This window comes from Centrocercus urophasianus, unplaced genomic scaffold (assembly GCF_019232065.1).
Source record: "Centrocercus urophasianus isolate 14NV4802_14NV808 unplaced genomic scaffold, USGS_Curo_1.0 seq_7, whole genome shotgun sequence".
NCBI lineage: Eukaryota > Metazoa > Chordata > Aves > Galliformes > Phasianidae > Centrocercus > Centrocercus urophasianus.
The window spans coordinates 4,112,579-4,128,978 of NW_024885310.1; the positions used below are offsets into that span (position 1 = coordinate 4,112,579).

The 16,400-nt window shown below is 40.1% G+C and overlaps 2 protein-coding genes across 3 annotated transcripts in view; one reads left to right on the forward strand and one right to left on the reverse strand.

Annotated features, from left to right (window-relative positions):
* Positions 1 to 9,391, forward strand: part of IMMP1L (inner mitochondrial membrane peptidase subunit 1) — a 28,680-nt gene extending 19,289 nt beyond the window's left edge. Inside the window, exons 5-6 of the mRNA XM_042837236.1 lie at positions 4,665 to 4,775; positions 9,231 to 9,391. Coding sequence (XP_042693170.1) covers positions 4,665 to 4,775; positions 9,231 to 9,299 — 180 coding nt within the window. The 3' untranslated portion in view covers positions 9,300 to 9,391. The remainder of the gene's footprint in view (positions 1 to 4,664; positions 4,776 to 9,230) is intronic.
* Positions 9,392 to 10,124: 733 nt separating this feature from the next.
* Positions 10,125 to 16,400, reverse strand: part of DNAJC24 (DnaJ heat shock protein family (Hsp40) member C24) — a 30,424-nt gene continuing 24,148 nt past the window's right edge. For both annotated transcript variants that reach the window (XM_042837349.1, XM_042837350.1), the window contains exons 4-5: positions 11,954 to 12,022; positions 10,125 to 10,957 (exon numbers count right to left, since the gene is read on the reverse strand). In XM_042837349.1, coding sequence (XP_042693283.1) covers positions 10,833 to 10,957; positions 11,954 to 12,022 — 194 coding nt within the window. In that variant the 3' untranslated portion in view covers positions 10,125 to 10,832. The remainder of the gene's footprint in view (positions 10,958 to 11,953; positions 12,023 to 16,400) is intronic.

A 16,400-nucleotide genomic window follows, 5' to 3' on the forward strand; every position in this document is an offset into this window, starting at 1 on the left:
CTTAAATAGACCTTAGTAGGGACAGATGAGAACTTACAGACTTTATTCTTTTGTCCGGCACTGAGATTAGTTCTTATCACAGCTCAAGAAGGAAGCCTCTGAACTGAAAAGAAAAGATGGGAATGATTTAGTTCTTCTGAGGTTTAAAACTCTGATATTGCTGGAGGTGATGTGAATACCTGTGAACTTATAAGAGTTCAAGCTTCATCTGCTCCCAGCTGACTGTACGTACTGGTGTTCTTTGGCACACACACTGCTCGGAATTCCAAAATGAGACACTGTGAGAGATTCATGTTTATAGTTCTTCACTTGTTCATTACAAATCTGTTTATCCATCTTTGGGATCCCCCAAAATACTCCCTCACGACCCCCAGACCCAAAAAGAATAAAACACAGCAGGAATTTCATTTAGATGGTGATTTTTTTTTTTTTGGGGGGGGGGGAGGGACAGATTTTATGATTTCCTCTCTTACTTGCAGTGTCTCGGTTTTCTGGTGTTGCAGTAAACACCGTGTCTGTTTCATCCCCTGGTTCTGCAGTGAGTGAGGTTTATCCGAACTGAAACACTATAAGCCACCAATAAAAGCTGGGCTCCTCTGAATGATTATTTTCCCTTTCTGCTCTATCTGCTCCTGTCGTAGGGCCCTCCCAGCTCTGGGAGGGAGAAGAGGAAGAGGCATGTGTCTAATCAGCGTCCGTATTCTCATGCATATAAGCTGCACCTCAGATAACCGGTTCTCCCTTGGAGCTGTTGTTCCTTGAAAATAAATCCTCAGATAATCTGCACAAAACCAGAGGCACTGGGGCTATCGAGGCAAAGACAGGCTGCGGGAGATCAGAGGGAGCGTGGTTTGGATGGACCTGTGCTGCTGTGGGATTGCTGCTTTGTCATGCAAGCCACCAGTTCTGTGAAAATTCAGTTGTCAGGCTTGTGGGACCTGGGCTTCTTAGAGCTGGCCTCTGTGACGTCTAAAATACCATCCAGCTGGGCTGAATGCTTTTGGCGTTCTTGGCAATACTTCTGAAAACATTACTGTATTCACAATGTGCTGCTGCGTAGCGATGGTAACTGGTATTTCTTACAGTCCATCACCTGTAGACACCAAAATGCAACAGCGTTGTGAATTGTCAAGTGAGCAGCTTTCCCACTGTCAAAAAAAGGAGCAGGAGCCCGTCAGTGTATAAAACCAAAAGTGCAAGTGTTGCAGCCAATTCTTTTTTCCTTTGCTTACACGTGTATCATGTCACCTGTGTTTGGTTTAACATTTTCAAGTAACCTGTATGATTCCTGTACTCCTCATCTTAATTCCGGGTCGTAGTGAGGTGCCTGGGTGATGGACAGGCATCGTACAAAGGTACTGTACTGCAGTATCTCTAGATTAATCCTACATGTGACAGTACAGATTTAGAGGTGTATGGCCCTGTCATACTTCAATGGGAAACTACAAAAGTTACCAGAAAAGGTGAAATTCAGGATTTAGGTACATACTTATTGCAGACGTTCTATCTGAAATGAAAACTATGAACATCTTATTTAGGTAATTAATTAGTAATTATTAGTCATGTTAGAAGTAGTAAGTGGTATACCAAAAGTGGCAAAAGTTTTTGTGCTTTTTTTCTTTAATTTTTTTTTTTAAGCTTTTTTGGACTTTGGGTGCATGGAAGATGGGAAGGTCTAGAAGCAGGCCATTAAGTAGAACAGGAGCTGTAGGCTCCTGTGTATGAAACGGTAGCATGTTACAAGAAGTGATGTGCTCTTAGAAATGTGAAATGTTAATGAGAGTTTGCTGCCTTATTTCATTAAAAAAGTTTCCTTTTGTGGTAATTCATGATTCTCTTCTTGTGCAATTGCTGAGATAAGACAGTCTCTCAAAGTGACAGTAGTTTGGTGGTCTGTAATTCTGGAAGTTGCTGGGCATGAGATGTTTGCATTGCACCTGAAAAGCAGAGCCTTGTGTAAGGTGTGGGCACAGTGAGTGCTCCAGGTGGGTGCACTGCTCATAAGCAGATGGACGTCCAGCTACCCTAACTATTGCTGCTGGACATTCTGCACTGACTTCATCTCACAAATCTTGAGGGAAATAGGAATGGCAGCACATTCTCAGAGACCTGTCAGAAATTGTTGGCCTATGTAGCTGCGTGTGCTTTGCAGGTCATTTGTATCTGGACAGATTCTTCTTTAAAAAATGACTTAGTGGTAATTTTTTTTAATGATCACTTGGGTAGCTTCCTTTGCCTTTTTCCTAGGTTAGCCTTTAAATTAATATGACTGATGATGCTAGCTCTGCATTGCTACTACACATCCCCAGTAAGTTTATGTTTGAACTAAGAATTCCTTTACGATGCAACAGTTAAAATGCTTTTTAAGATTTAAATTACGTTCACATTTTACTCCTCTCTGATGTTGCGGTTCAAACTCACTGCTCTTTAATTGGATTATATTGTGTGTTTTGTAAAAAGATCTGTCTGTACAAATTTTTTTATGATGAAGGTGAATCTGTTTTCAGCCTCAAGGCTGGCTTGGTAGCAGCACTGTTTCTACGTACTGGTATACTTTCTGTGAAGGGCAGGTAATGATGGACCAGAGTGTTGTTTTGTGATGGAGACATCAATCACTTCTGTTAGCTCTGACATGAGGAAAACAGTACCACAGAGAACTTGAAGATGCCATGCGGGTTGCAGGTTTTAATTCATCATTACTGCAAGCTCGATTTGCAACTGCTGCATAAAAAGAGAGGTGGGTGCACTCGGCTGAGAAGTACCAAGGTGCTTTGGACCTACTTACCTGACTTATTAGGTAGAAGGAAGAAGACCCAAGTGGAAGCCATCTCCCAGCTTACTGCAAACTGACCCTTTTGTCCTGCTTAATGTAGCCGGACTCCTCTGCGTCTGCCAACAATGGACAAATCAACCATACTTTTCCAGCTCCAGCAGAACAAGGCAGTCCTTTACACAGGTGACTATGGAAGAAGACAGCAGCAGCAGGTTTCAAAAAGGCTTAAGCATTCCTGGTCAGCAGCTCTGCATACAGATTCTAGTGCGAGTAGGCAGGGATTTACGCTCTGACATGCCTGACGCACGTATCCCAGACACTAGAGAAATGGAGAGATGGACAGGCTGACATATGCTTTTCTTTATCAGCTTCTTTTTATGCCACTGTTGGAAACAAACCAAACTACTGGTTCTCAGTCAGTATGTTAAACATTTGCCACAGCTCAACAAAAGGACAGCTGGATAGGTTGCCACCCTCAGCTCCTAGGCAGGCAGGAACATGGCTAAGCAAAGAGCCAAAAAAGGCCTACTGAAACATAAGATTGCCAGTATTCCCTGGCCAGATCCCTATAAGTACCACTGGTTGCACTTCATTCTGTTTTCCTCAAATGCTTATGAAAGGGACTTGGTTTTAGTCTTAATGGCTTACATCCAAGCTTTACTGGAGTGATATTTCAGTCTTTTCAGTCTGTTATCCTAAAATTCTGCATACGTAGACGACTGTATTTAAGAGACTGTGGGGCTTGTTTCTAAAATATTGATGTTGACAGTACTCAGACTGTTTTTCTTGAGGTCTGTGATTCTCGTTTCTCTGTATTTTGCTCTGAATTCTGGGCATAGTAACATTCCACGTACGTATTTGGTTTTGGAAAAATGCCCATTACCTTTAAGGTCCATGTCAAATACTGTCTAGATGGGAAATGTGTTGCTACTTTTAATTTTTCAGGCTGCTGTAGAATTTTGGAAAGATTAGAAAACCAATTACTAAATGTTTTATTTGGTAACTTGTAAGAGGTTATCTATACCTAAAGCGTTTCCTACAAAAGTCAAAGTAGGGGCATATTTTCTGAGCAGAAATCTGAGTTGAAGAGAAATCATGGTGACTTTTCCACTTACAGAAGCTTTGTACTCTTACCTAGCTAACTAACACAGCTATGTTGCTATTTCTCATTTTGTCATCGGGTCAGTCACTGAATGCCGTTCTTCTACGGTCTGTAATGTAGTTAAGGCATAATATATATAGGCAATGAAAGGTCTTTGTCATATAGTATAAGGTCACCATCATTAATTTTCAAATTATAAAAAGGGATTTGCTGTTTTGTGATCATCATTATTGCAATATAATGTGTTGTGGATTCTGCCTGCGCATAGAATGAACTGTGATCTTAATTAGAACTTTGACAAGCCTACTCCGATAAAATGATGAGATTATTCGTAATTGATGTCACAATCAATTACCAGTTAGTTCATCATGAATCTACTAACAGGTCTAGCCTTGGTGCTGGCCCCAGGATGTTGATGAGTGTGTGGCTGCCCTGTTCATGCTGTTACTGCGACAGGAGGGCAGATTTTCAGTCAACATCCTAATGACCTCTTTTGAAGTCTATTAAATTAATGACCCTGTCACATTGGTCTAACCTCTTACATCTTCATTTTGGATTTTTTGTTGCAAACCATTGTTTTTTGAGAACATGATAGAACAGATACTTCAGAGCACTCCCTCTCATCCCTCCAAATCTGGCACTGTGTTTTATTAGATAAAATAAAAAGTAGTTTATTATACAGTCATGAAATACAGAAAGCAGAAATTAGGCTACGTAAGGCAAACCATATGCAATACCTTTCTATTCCGTTTTCTCTTTACATTTCAATTCAATCCTGCTTAATCATAGGTGCCTAAAGGACACGTTTGGTTAGAAGGTGATAATCTGAGGAACTCTACAGATTCCAGATGCTATGGACCTGTTCCTTATGGACTGATAAGAGGACGCATTTGTTTTAAGGTATTTATAGTACCTAAAATATTTGCATTAATATATGTGTAATGCATGTTTCTTGGGCACTAAACTTGCTGCCTTAAGTTCTGACCAAAGCAGACATGAAGAAGAGCTCAAACGCACTGGACACTTGCTGTGGGGGGGTAGCATAACAATGTTTTGAGGTTCAGTGGGAATTCTTGAGCAAGGATTTGGTTTTTGAGAATCCTTCTTCGAGCACTCGCTGCCTTTAAGAACTGACAATTATTTTGCAAGCAAAACCAAACTGTATACAAATATACACACACTGCTGCATGAAAAGTATACTCCATCCTTAATGTGATTTTTGCTTTTGCAAAACGGTGAAGGGCTGCTTCCTACTTTTGTGTTGTTGTAGCTTGAGAAATGTACTTCCGTCATGGAAAAACCAAAGGTGGAGGTCCCAGGACCTGCATACATAGCTTAGACTTGTGGACTGGCCTTGCTAACTCTGTGGAAAAGCTTTAACAGTAAAGTCAAATCTGTGCTACTGCAATCATCCTCCACTTCTATACTAAAAAACCAAAAACTCTTGAATATTGTATAAACCTACATGGCTCCTTCGTCTGTTTCAGCAAGTCCAAAGCTTTATTTCACACCAAGCTACCTTTTCATGTTGTCTGCATTATTAATTTAATCATTTACCAAGAAGAAGGAGCTAAAACAATGTCCTCACCATAACAATTGTAACAGGAGAGGGAGAGCGTACTGCATGGACTTATGGGCTAGCTTTTCAAGAGCTAGACTTCAAATGGTATCATTCAGAACAATTATTTTGAAAACTATTCTCCATGTATTGCACAACAACCACAGATGTTTAATTTGTGTCGTATTACATGTGGGGGGCAGGTTACATACACAGAACTTTGCTAAATTAGAAATATTTACAGTTTTTATGAAGGCAACTTGGGACCTTTCAAAAAATGAACAAAAAAATGTTGCAGTTCCTGACTGTGGTCTCTAACTGCTCATGAAACACGACTACCATTAGGTTTTGTCTGACCTGTGTTCTTTATAGATAGCATTTGCTTTGAGCTCTTCCCCAGTCTCTGTTAAGGGTTCCTTCTTCCTTCTCTGCACTGTTTGCCTCGTCACTACAACAGAGCAAAAAATGGTTCTAAATAAGGCTACTCTTCTGAATAAAGTCTTAGCTTGGATTATTAACTGTCGGAATGCAGATGATGCTAATATACTGGCCGACCTCCTAATGGGAATCTGGCATTTGTCATCAAATAAATAACTAATCTCCAACCAATGTGCTACTTTAGAAAAAGTGGTGTTAACTACTTTAAGGAGACTATTAGTAAATAATGGCTACATCAGTAACCTATGTTGTGTGGACAGCTGTAATTTTTCACATTATCCCTCCACAGCAATAGATTTGTGTTCAGCTTCAGTGCCACCAAGCAAGATGTCTGAGAGGCTTTAAATGAGGTGACATGACTGAATTCTAAGTTGAGGAAGCAGTCAATGACCTTGTAAAATGAATGGAACTTACAATATGGACGTTACGTACCGAAGTGCTGTACAACTCAGAATATTATCTGTTTAAAAAGAGTATGCAATCAGTTGATTCTTGATTAAAATAATCTTTTCTTCATTTTAAACATTTTTATGACAGTTATTACATGGTGTGAATAGGCTAGTGATTATTAACATTTTAATGAGATTTAAGCAAGAATGAGTTTATTCTTCAGAAGTCTGTTTATAGTTCGAGTTGTTTATGGTGATTCACATCAGACTACATCTAGCTATTGTATGTTGCCATTGATCATTACAGTAAAAGGCCAGTAAAAGCACAGTAAAAAAGAATATAGCTGTTCCGCATGGTTGTAGCCAAGAAAATATAGTCTGATAAATGTTTGGCATCAGGAAAATCTCTTACTGTCTTGAGAACAGAAGCTTAACTTGGTTTATCTTACAGTGGAAAGAATTAACCTTTATCTGTGAAGTTTAGACCTATGGTTCCCAGTGTTGGTGCACCAGCTTTTAACTCAGAGGGAAGTAAATGATACTTGAATACATTTGTCTTGTTTCATTCTTTCCAGCATATCAACTTCAGTTTTAATAGTTAAACTCATTGCATAAAAAGGCCACTAAAAGATAAATAGATGCATTTGCAGTAAAACCCCATTGAGGGGAGGACTCCCTTCTTTGGAAAAGCATGAGTTCTGTCTATCCTACACAGGGCAGCCTGTGCATTCCCTGGACATGCACTTCATGTCAGAGCTAGACTTGCTGAGTATCTTCAAAAGAGCTAGTTATCCCCATTTATGCCCCATCCATCAGATCAGATTTATGTTGGCCAAACCAAAGGGGGCAAAAGGAAATAGCCACTAATTGGACTAGCCAGTTTGAACCAACAAGTCAGAGTCAACTCCTGTTGGAAATTATTACACGCAATGGCATGTCTTTGTTTCACACGGAATCTTGTTCCACCTTCTTTCCAACTGGAAGCAGTGTTTCAGATTTCTCTCCTGCATGCAAACTAGACAAACCATTATTTTCTTTCCAACTCTACCACTACGATTACTGTGATGAATTTCTAACTGTATCATCAAATAATATTTAAAACGCTTCTGATTACTGTCACTGAAAGCAAGTCAAGTTGCAGAAGGTGTGATTTAAGTTGTCTGAAATTGTATTTGTATAGTAGTGCATGGCTTCTCTCCTCTGGGCCTTTACTTGGATGGGTTTGCTCTCGTAATATGGAATATTGCTACCTCCCTTTTGCTCTTGTCTGCTCTGAAGCCAAGCAAGGACATGACAGCCAGCCTGCAGCCAGCGTAGGTCTTTCTGCAAAACTTTGCATTGTTTAGCTTTACTGCTAGCCAAACTCACAGATAGCCTTCTGTTACTCTTTCATAACGCTCTGTACTTCTGCAGAACTTAAATTAGCTCACTGGTCAGTGTGCATGTAGAGACGTGTATTTCTGTCTGTCAGCAGATGCTCCTCATGATCTTCCCTAGCTGCATGTGCTAGAAAAAGACGTGTGTGTTCAAAGATACTTGTTCAACAGAGCTTTAAGCCATTTTCAGATCCAGAGAACTCGATATCCAGGCAATAACTCATCCTTGTATTTTCTCAGGGCCTAGGTACAATCTAATTGAGTTGTTGCAACTTAACCAGTGCTAGAAGGGGCCTGATGGATGCAAGTTCATCCAAGCTTCCAGCAGTGCACTGTCTAAATGTAGTAGTGAGTTGATGCTGTTCCTTCCTTCTTAGTCTCTCATTCTTACTTGCCTTCGCCTCTTCTGTAATATAGTAGGAATACTGAGGACAAGTCACAGAGACTGAGATACTGAACCTTGGCACTGTGCTTCTCCTTGCAAGCAGAAAAAAATACTTTTGAAATTCATGCAGAAGGCAGTGAGGCTCCTTCTGTGCTGTGGGTATTCCATAAATTCAGTTGAATAGGAATTTACTCTTCCTGACTGCATACCTTCCTTAAGATCAAATCTGAAGGAAAGATGAACAACATAAACATCATACTAACAGATGTTTTGGGAACAAGATAGCACATCATCTTTCTGTGTTTTGGTTGCTTTATTTGAGCAGGGGCTGTGACATTTTTATAGGATTAGAGCCACAACAGAACATTCATTCTTCAGCACTGCCTCTTTGCCTTCTTTCTGCTGATCTCCCAGTGCTATCTTTGAAAGAACATGGAGAGAAATGAGAGGCAGTCAGAGGAGACACTGTAAAAGACTATTCTTGATTTCACATTACCTTTTTTGCACCCAGGACCAGCCAGCCTACATGTAATTAGTGACTATGCGTTAAGAAAGTTCTCCTGGGAGCATCGAGTAGTATAAACATCTGTAAACATCTGAGTTCCTTCTTGTGAGCATCGCTCTGACACTTGTGCTTGTACGTGATTCTGATTTGTGCTCTTTCCACTGTCACATTCTCAGAGGCGCCCCTTGCTTGAGGGCACTTCCTGGCAGCAGGCACTCCTCCCCTCTGTGCCTTTTTGCATGGTATGAGCTTACCTGTAAGCCCATGGAATTCTTTGTTCAAGCTTCAGTGTATTTCAGATGCTCATCTTAAAAGTACCAATGTGTACCTCACAGGAACACTTTCACTGAGAGGTAACGGTCATGCTATTTTCCTCTCCTAGATGAATCAAATATATATACCATGTCTTTTAAGTTAACAGTTGAAATTAGAAAATATTTTCTAGGAATGTATTTCTTTCCAAGGCTAAAAAAAGATATTGTGCTTTGGGAGCTCTCCATAGGAAGGTATGATGTCTGTTAAATAATGTTGTCTCCAGCCACGACACAATTAGGATTTCTCCTGGTATACAGTAAATATTTCTCACACAGGTGGGAGGTTTCAATCCTTGTGTTATAAAAATGATTCAGGTTATGAAAACTTCCAACCATTACAAATGAAAGTACCGAACTTCGAGTTGTGATAAAAATCTCATTATTTTACAGATATGGCCTCTGAATGACTTTGGATTTCTACGTGCAAGCCCCAACGGCCATAGATTTCTTGATGACTGAAAGAATTAAATGACTGTTGCCAGCTTGCGAAATATTTTCTACTGAAACTAATGGAATTATTTTTGTTTAGAATAAACACAAGTGTTGCTTGACAAGGATGTCTCTTCTTTCTGCGATCATATCTAACTTTAAAGTGGGAACGACACACTGCTGTCATCATCAACGGTGATATGCCTCTTATTTTGTTTCCTCTGGCTGCTTACAGTAAATGCTGGATTTATGAAAAAAAGTTTTGAATTTTACTAGAAGGCAAAGGTAACTCTGACTGTGAACAAGCCATGAAGAAGGCGATGCGTTATTACACCGTCACACAGCCAGAGCCACACACAGGCTATACCTACATCAGCAAGTACTGTGGCGTGCTAGGGCTTAAACAGAAAAGCTGTGGATCTGATACCCATTTACTCGTATGTGTTTTGTAGGATTTTCCTTGAGCTTGCTCCACTTTGACCCAGCTTGCATGCCCAGTAGGAGTCGTATAAGGAATGAAGCCTGCATTTGTTCAGATGATGGATGGAGTCAGTAGAACAGTGCACTCCTGGCTCTAAGTTGAAAAGCTGATGTAGGTGCAGTGTTGGTGAACAAGCACTGTACGTGCTCTTTGTACCAGGAGAAACACCCAGCCACGTCTGCAGACCTCTGTCGCCTTTTTCTAGGGTTCAAGTCCTTTTCGGAGATTTAATAGAAGCTAATTTAAATGTTTAGCATTGAAATAGAAAATATTCCTGTATGGGAACTGTTGAGTCATGGCCTGAACCACTGCTGGAGAGCCTGGGGAAAGGACCCGGTCAGTCCTGGGAGCACAGGTGAAGGCAATTCAGCTGTGTGACTGGAAGCAGTGGAGCCTGGCTGCACCTCTCTTAGACCTCATTTAAGGGCTGACTGCCACTGAGGAAGGTTCTCTTCCTGGAGATTCCTCCTTTGTGGAGTTCATCCCTCTGAGCCTAGATCTTTGGAGACAAGTGAGCAGTTTTTCCCTTCCCTTATAACACCTTTCTATTGTTACTCCCTTTGTCGTTACACCTCTTGTATCAACCATTCCATCATGTTGATCCTTCTGATTGTTACAATTTCCATTTCCCATTAATACCCCTGATTCTTCATTATCTTCAAAGCATTCTCACACGTATGCCTCCTGATTAAATTTTGTCATCTGAGACTTTAAAAGGATTTAACTTACTTAAGAGGGAAGGCCCAAGCTGCGGTCGATAAAAGACAGAGACTGAAAGAAGCCACTCTGTTGTTTGCTGGGAAAGAAAGGTTGTTTAGGTATAGTCCAGGTGTACAGAACTCAGTGTTGGGTTCTGGAAGTTTTTTATAAATAGCAATTTGGTTGAAGAGAAAAAAGAACAAATAGAATGTCTTTAAAGATAGGTCAGTAAATGAGCACGCTTCCTCTCTTGAGACAGACTGAGCTTGTTCTCGGAGCATCCCTGTTGTCCCGTTTGTCCTGTGAGATGCTGTCCTGTGAGATGCTGTCCTGCACGTCCAATGTTTTGAAAGTTCCTAACTGGGTGTGCTTGTGTGCAGCACTCACTGCAGGATCTCAATAACAAGGGAACATGTGTCACAACAGACCAAAGATACATCTTTGCTTTCGCTCTTGGAGACGGAGTAACTCCCACCGCATCGGCATGCAAGGGTGTAACACTGCTCATCTGCCAAGGAAAGGAAACAAAAAACCCTTCAGTGCTCAAGATGAATCGGGAATTTATTCTGGATTATTATTTTACAGAGCTGCTCTTGACAAATTGTGCATGACCCCTCAATGCTGGACTGTGAATGCAGTACTTATGCTGTATTCTTGTTTCTGTGACTGTGAGACACTAAATGCAATACAGCCAGAGTCTGTGTAGTCTCTTTAGAAGAACAAATATAAAAAGGTGCTTATCAGTGAAACAGAGATACGTTGTAAGGACTGCATCACTGAATGCTCCAAAGGAGAACTTGATTCTGACAAAGCACCAACATCTTTAGACTGCAATTGAGAACAAACTAAGGAGTGTTTGTCACACGAGTGACAGGTCAAGGTTCCAAAACAGACTGCTAACTCAGGAAAGAAACAAAAGGAAGGAAAAGTAGTTAAGCTTTCCCCCATCCCCAACTCTAAAAAAATAATAAATTAAAATCAGCTACTACTCTAGAAAGCAAATAAATTATAAAAGCTAGACTAATATAAAGGAGAAAAGTAACACACTGTTAGGTGGAAAAATGTGTATTTAGAAAATGCATTCTATTATCGTAAAAAAAGTGCAGTAAGATGCTTGAGAAATTCTGGGAGAATCCAGAAAAATAAAATCAATTGTATTCCAAAGAGAGAGCTAGGTGAAAAATGATCTGTGTCCAAGCAAAAGGGGAGCTGGAGGCAGGGATGGGGAGGAAAGTGAGAGAATGCAAAGTAAGTATCACAAAGTCAAGTGCCAGTTCAACTCAACAGTGCTGCAAAAGGGCTTCAGCCAACTCTTGGAAGGCAGGATTGACAGGAACTAGCAGAGAAATGGAAGAATAGCAAGTAATCACAGAACAGAATAACTAAATCTGAGGAAAATATTAAAAAAAAAAAAAAGAAGAGAGGAAAGGTAGAAGATGCAGAAGAAGATGGAAAATGTTTTATGTGACAGTGAAAGGCACTAAGAACAAGAAAGCATTCATACCTTCAATCCAGGACATATCCTGAAGATAAATCTGTGCATGTAACGGCCATTCATTGGTCAGATTATCTTCTAAAAAGAAAATAGTGACAAATGCTCAGCTCAGACAACATACAAGTTGTTAATTCTTCCTGGTCAATTAACACTTTTATTCCTAGCAGTAAATCTGGTCCCTACCGGAGAGTCAGACCTAGTAATCAGTTAAAAAAGTTGTTTTTAAATTTCCATTTTCCTGCATAAACCAGGGAATTTCTGAAGGACCTTCATATGGTGAAGATGTATTACCGAAACGCTGCTGGAAACAGTTTTGATGCATATCCCAAACAATTACATGAAATTAGGGCCAAACTTTTATTTGATAGGAGTGCCTTTAAATAGCCTGGCTATAAATAATCTTCAACAAGCTCTACCATGGGTGTGCTTACCTCTACACTTTCCACAGAGTCACAAAGTGGTTGAGATTGGAAAGGACCCATCTTACCCCCCCTGCACAAGCAGGGTCACATGGAGTAGGTTACCCCAGGACCACAGCTAGTCAGGTTTTCACTATTTCTCTGCATAACCTGCTCTCCTTTTGTGAGAAGCCAAAGAAAAACATCCCAGTAAGCACAAAACTGTTAGAAGAATGCTGTGATGCCTGCAAAATGAGATTCCTAGCAAAAGATAAATGAAAAACGGTTTTAGGTGCTCTTCTCCAGTACAGAGATTCTTAATACAGAAAGAACATCAGTTCTGGTCTGCCCACGTGAGATTACTGCCGTTTGATCCCCTAGATTCACCCAACATTGGGTGCAGCATGAAAGGAAGAAGGGTGCAGTAAAATGCAAGCTGTCACCACTAACTGTTCAGTATAGATACAAATCTATCAGCAGATGTACATTTAATGTCCTGAGTTCACACCAATTTGACAGTGTCCGATTTTGTTCAGCTACAAGCGAAGCCATAAAAGGTGTTATTATAAATAAACATAACTTACTACACAAAACCTCCCAAATGCTGCTTGACACAAGGAAATTCCAACTCCACAACTGCTGTTGTTTCTTACTGTAAAGAACCAGGAATGCCTGAAACTGACCTTCAGCATATTGACAGAAATATCTTAGATATGGCAAGACTCAGTAGCTCAGTGTATATTTCATGTTTAAATCAGGCTGTTAAGAAAATTCCTTCTCTTTGCTCAGTGAGTTTTTAAGTGGGTTTTCTCATTTAATAACACAAGTTTCTGATAAAGCAGCGTCGTCAACTGCTTTCTACAACAAGTAAAATTACAGAGAAAGAATTCCTTACTCTAGATCTACTTACTGACTCTGGCTGGAAAAAAGTGGAGGCCCAGATTATAACTTTCTTTAATTCCCAGGAGATGGCCCTACCTAACCACCAGATGAGAGGTATTCTAAATGGCTTCCCAGCTTCTACTGTGTAATTGCTCTTTACCACGGGCTGAAGAGAAGAAAGAAGGAAACTTCCTAACTACTTCCTTTAGCTGTGATTTGAGAAGCCTGATGTGCATTTCCTTGGATACAGCATTACTCAGATAAGAAAACTCTCTTTCCTTGGAAAATGTCACTATGAAAAGAAAAAGAGCTGAGCAGCAAGGACACAAAGTAGGGATCGCAGGTCTGTATTCTGATGAATTTCCTGGGCCCATTTCCTGATTCCAGACCGTTTCTGGATTTTGTTCAGTCATCATTTAGCATTAAAAAAAAAAACATCCAAGGGAGATGGCGTCATATTTTGTTCACTATGCTAACAGAAATGATACCAAGAAGCCAGAGTTAAGGTACTTAAGAATGCAGGAGAGACAGAATTCAAACAATATGATTTGGATAGTAAAATTTTGTAACTTTTGAGAAATACTACACAAAAGTTGGTTTCTAATGAAAGTACGTTTAATTTGGGGCAGTAATTGTAATTCAAGAACTTCCCAGGTGCTGTGATCGGAACTGAAGAGAACTGCAATTTGAGCACTGCTTGCTTTATTGTTCCCATTTATTCCTAAACATTCCAGAAAAATCACACACCTCTGATCTTTATCTAATCAAACAATGCAGTATTTCTTTCTTTACCATGGAGCACCATCACCTGCTTGCTGCTACCATACTCTTCAAAACACAGTGGTGTATTTTAAACATCAGCAGGTACAATTCATTGCCTGGATAACTTCCTGTCTGAGCTGAAGTTGTTATTCCTAGTGCGATGCCCAAACCTGAGTAGACTCGCTGGTATTTCAGAAGGATGTTCATTTGCAATTAGTACTCTGAACGGGCTTCAGTCCCCAAACTTAACACGTAACCCAGGGATTGCTCTGCCAGTTTTATATGCTGCAATCATTTGCTTGTCTGCATCACAACTGGAGAAACTCATTCTCCAGGGTTGAACAAAGCTGTTTTATTTTCCTTATTCTCCTATTCAAGGTACTACTGAACGTAAAATACCTCAGGACAGCACAAATAGCCTTGGCTAATTATTGTAACGTGCAAGCACAGCTCAATATGAGTTGGGGAACTCAGAACCAGACGTCCAACCTAGTGGTTTCACAAAGTGTTCTGACTTCTTGTGTTCCTCTTTGTTTCAGCTACATGATTGTTGTTACATATCTCACAGCCACATCTCTTATGATTCTCTGCAGAAAATCAGTGAGAGAAGGTGACTTAAGAATGGTATCCTTACCAGCACTGACTTACAGCTGGCAGCCTTACTCACATGCAACTTATCAGAAACATTCCTGGGTAACTGTGAAGACTTGAATTATCTTTCCTAACTTGAAAAACAAATTTTAATTCACAAGTAGTACAGCCTGCCTGGCTTTGCCATCTATTGGATTTGTCTGACAACAAGAGGTGAAAGGATTCCGCAGCTCCATTGTCTCAACTGCAGGATCTAAGAAAACACTGGCAGGCTCATCAGAGAGGTTTATGAGCCTGCAATTCAAAGAGATTAAAAGGAAAAATCTACTGAGATTCTTTCAGGCTACAGAACAACATTAAATAACTATTAGCGGCTTGCTTCAGTAAAGCTTTACTAGAGCCCTTGCTGGGTCATTCAGAAATTGTAAAAGAGGAAAGGTATTTAAGTTTTACTTGAGGATACAATAAATATTTCTTGGTCTATTTAAGGCTGAGTTGTAGGAAAGAGGCTGCAAGCAGTAAATGGAAATCTAACCCCCTTAACAATTTATGGTAATAGTAAAGATGGTCATAATACCAGATCAACTTCTCTAACTTTTTTATATTCTTAGCATTGACTTTTTTTCTTTAAAAAACAAGGTAAACACAATTACCAAAGTTCAAGATATGTATTGTCAATCAATGTTGTCATGACAGTACCCAAAGCCTGGATATTTACAGAATTTTATTTTTTTCCCCTTATAGTCAATTTATTTTTCGAATAATTGCTAAAGTTTGAGGCTCTTACATAAAATAAGCATGCTTTAATTTCAAATTGTAACATTTAAATTTAAACTTTTTTCCAAACAGACCTTTTATTTTATTTTATGAAAAAAAAAAAAGAAAATACTGCTTCACTCGTAGTCCAAGGAGCTGCAGTAGAGGGCTTGTGTTCCACACAGCCATAAAATCCATGGCTAGAGATGGACATATAGTTCTGTCACTTAGAGTATGAGCTGGCACACTAAAGGCTCCAATTAATGGCCGTGCAAAAAGCTTAGTTTTGGTATAAGTGCTTTTTAAGAAGGAATTTTTGTAACAAGAACCAACTAACCCTCCCCCTCTCTTCAAAGGGACCTTGAATACAGAAAAGGGCTGACAGGAACACCAAAGATAAAGTCCTGCTTTTGGGTTGGAATATCCAAATGCAACAGTTCTCTGTGAGACAAGTGGCCACGAAGCAGTTTTCCAGATGACCTTGGGATTCCAGTGGGCAACAGGCTCAGAACAAGTTAGCAGGGCGCTGCTAAGTGCACCCAGCATCTTTAGGGAATCATTCTTATTACTGTTCTCTCTTGACGCTTTTGAGATGACATCTGATGCCTTGTGTCCAGTTTGAGGCTCCCCAGGACAAAGCACTGACATCCAGGGATAACCCCAGTCGCCTACAGATATGGCGAAGGGTTGAGACAGAGCGTGCAAACGGAAGCCAAGAACAGGTTTTGCATCTCGCTGTCTGTAAGTGCTTAGTGAGGAGACTTCTTGGAAGGATGCTAAGCAAGTGACACGGGATGCAAGGAGCCCTTCCATTTAACTTGGTTAAAAATACTGGAACAGCCTGTCAAAAAAGCTGTGGCATCTCTATCCTTAGAGAAATCAAAAAAGGACTGGAGAAGGTCTGAGCAACTGATCTGTGCCAGCTGTGAGATGGGTCCAGATGGCCCACGAAGGTCCTTTCCCATCTCAGTGAGTCTCTGAGTTTTTTGTGCTTTCAAACTGTGACGTAAACACTTTGAAATGTACTTTCAAGGCTCAAATGACTTTACTATGAAAACTGCAGAACA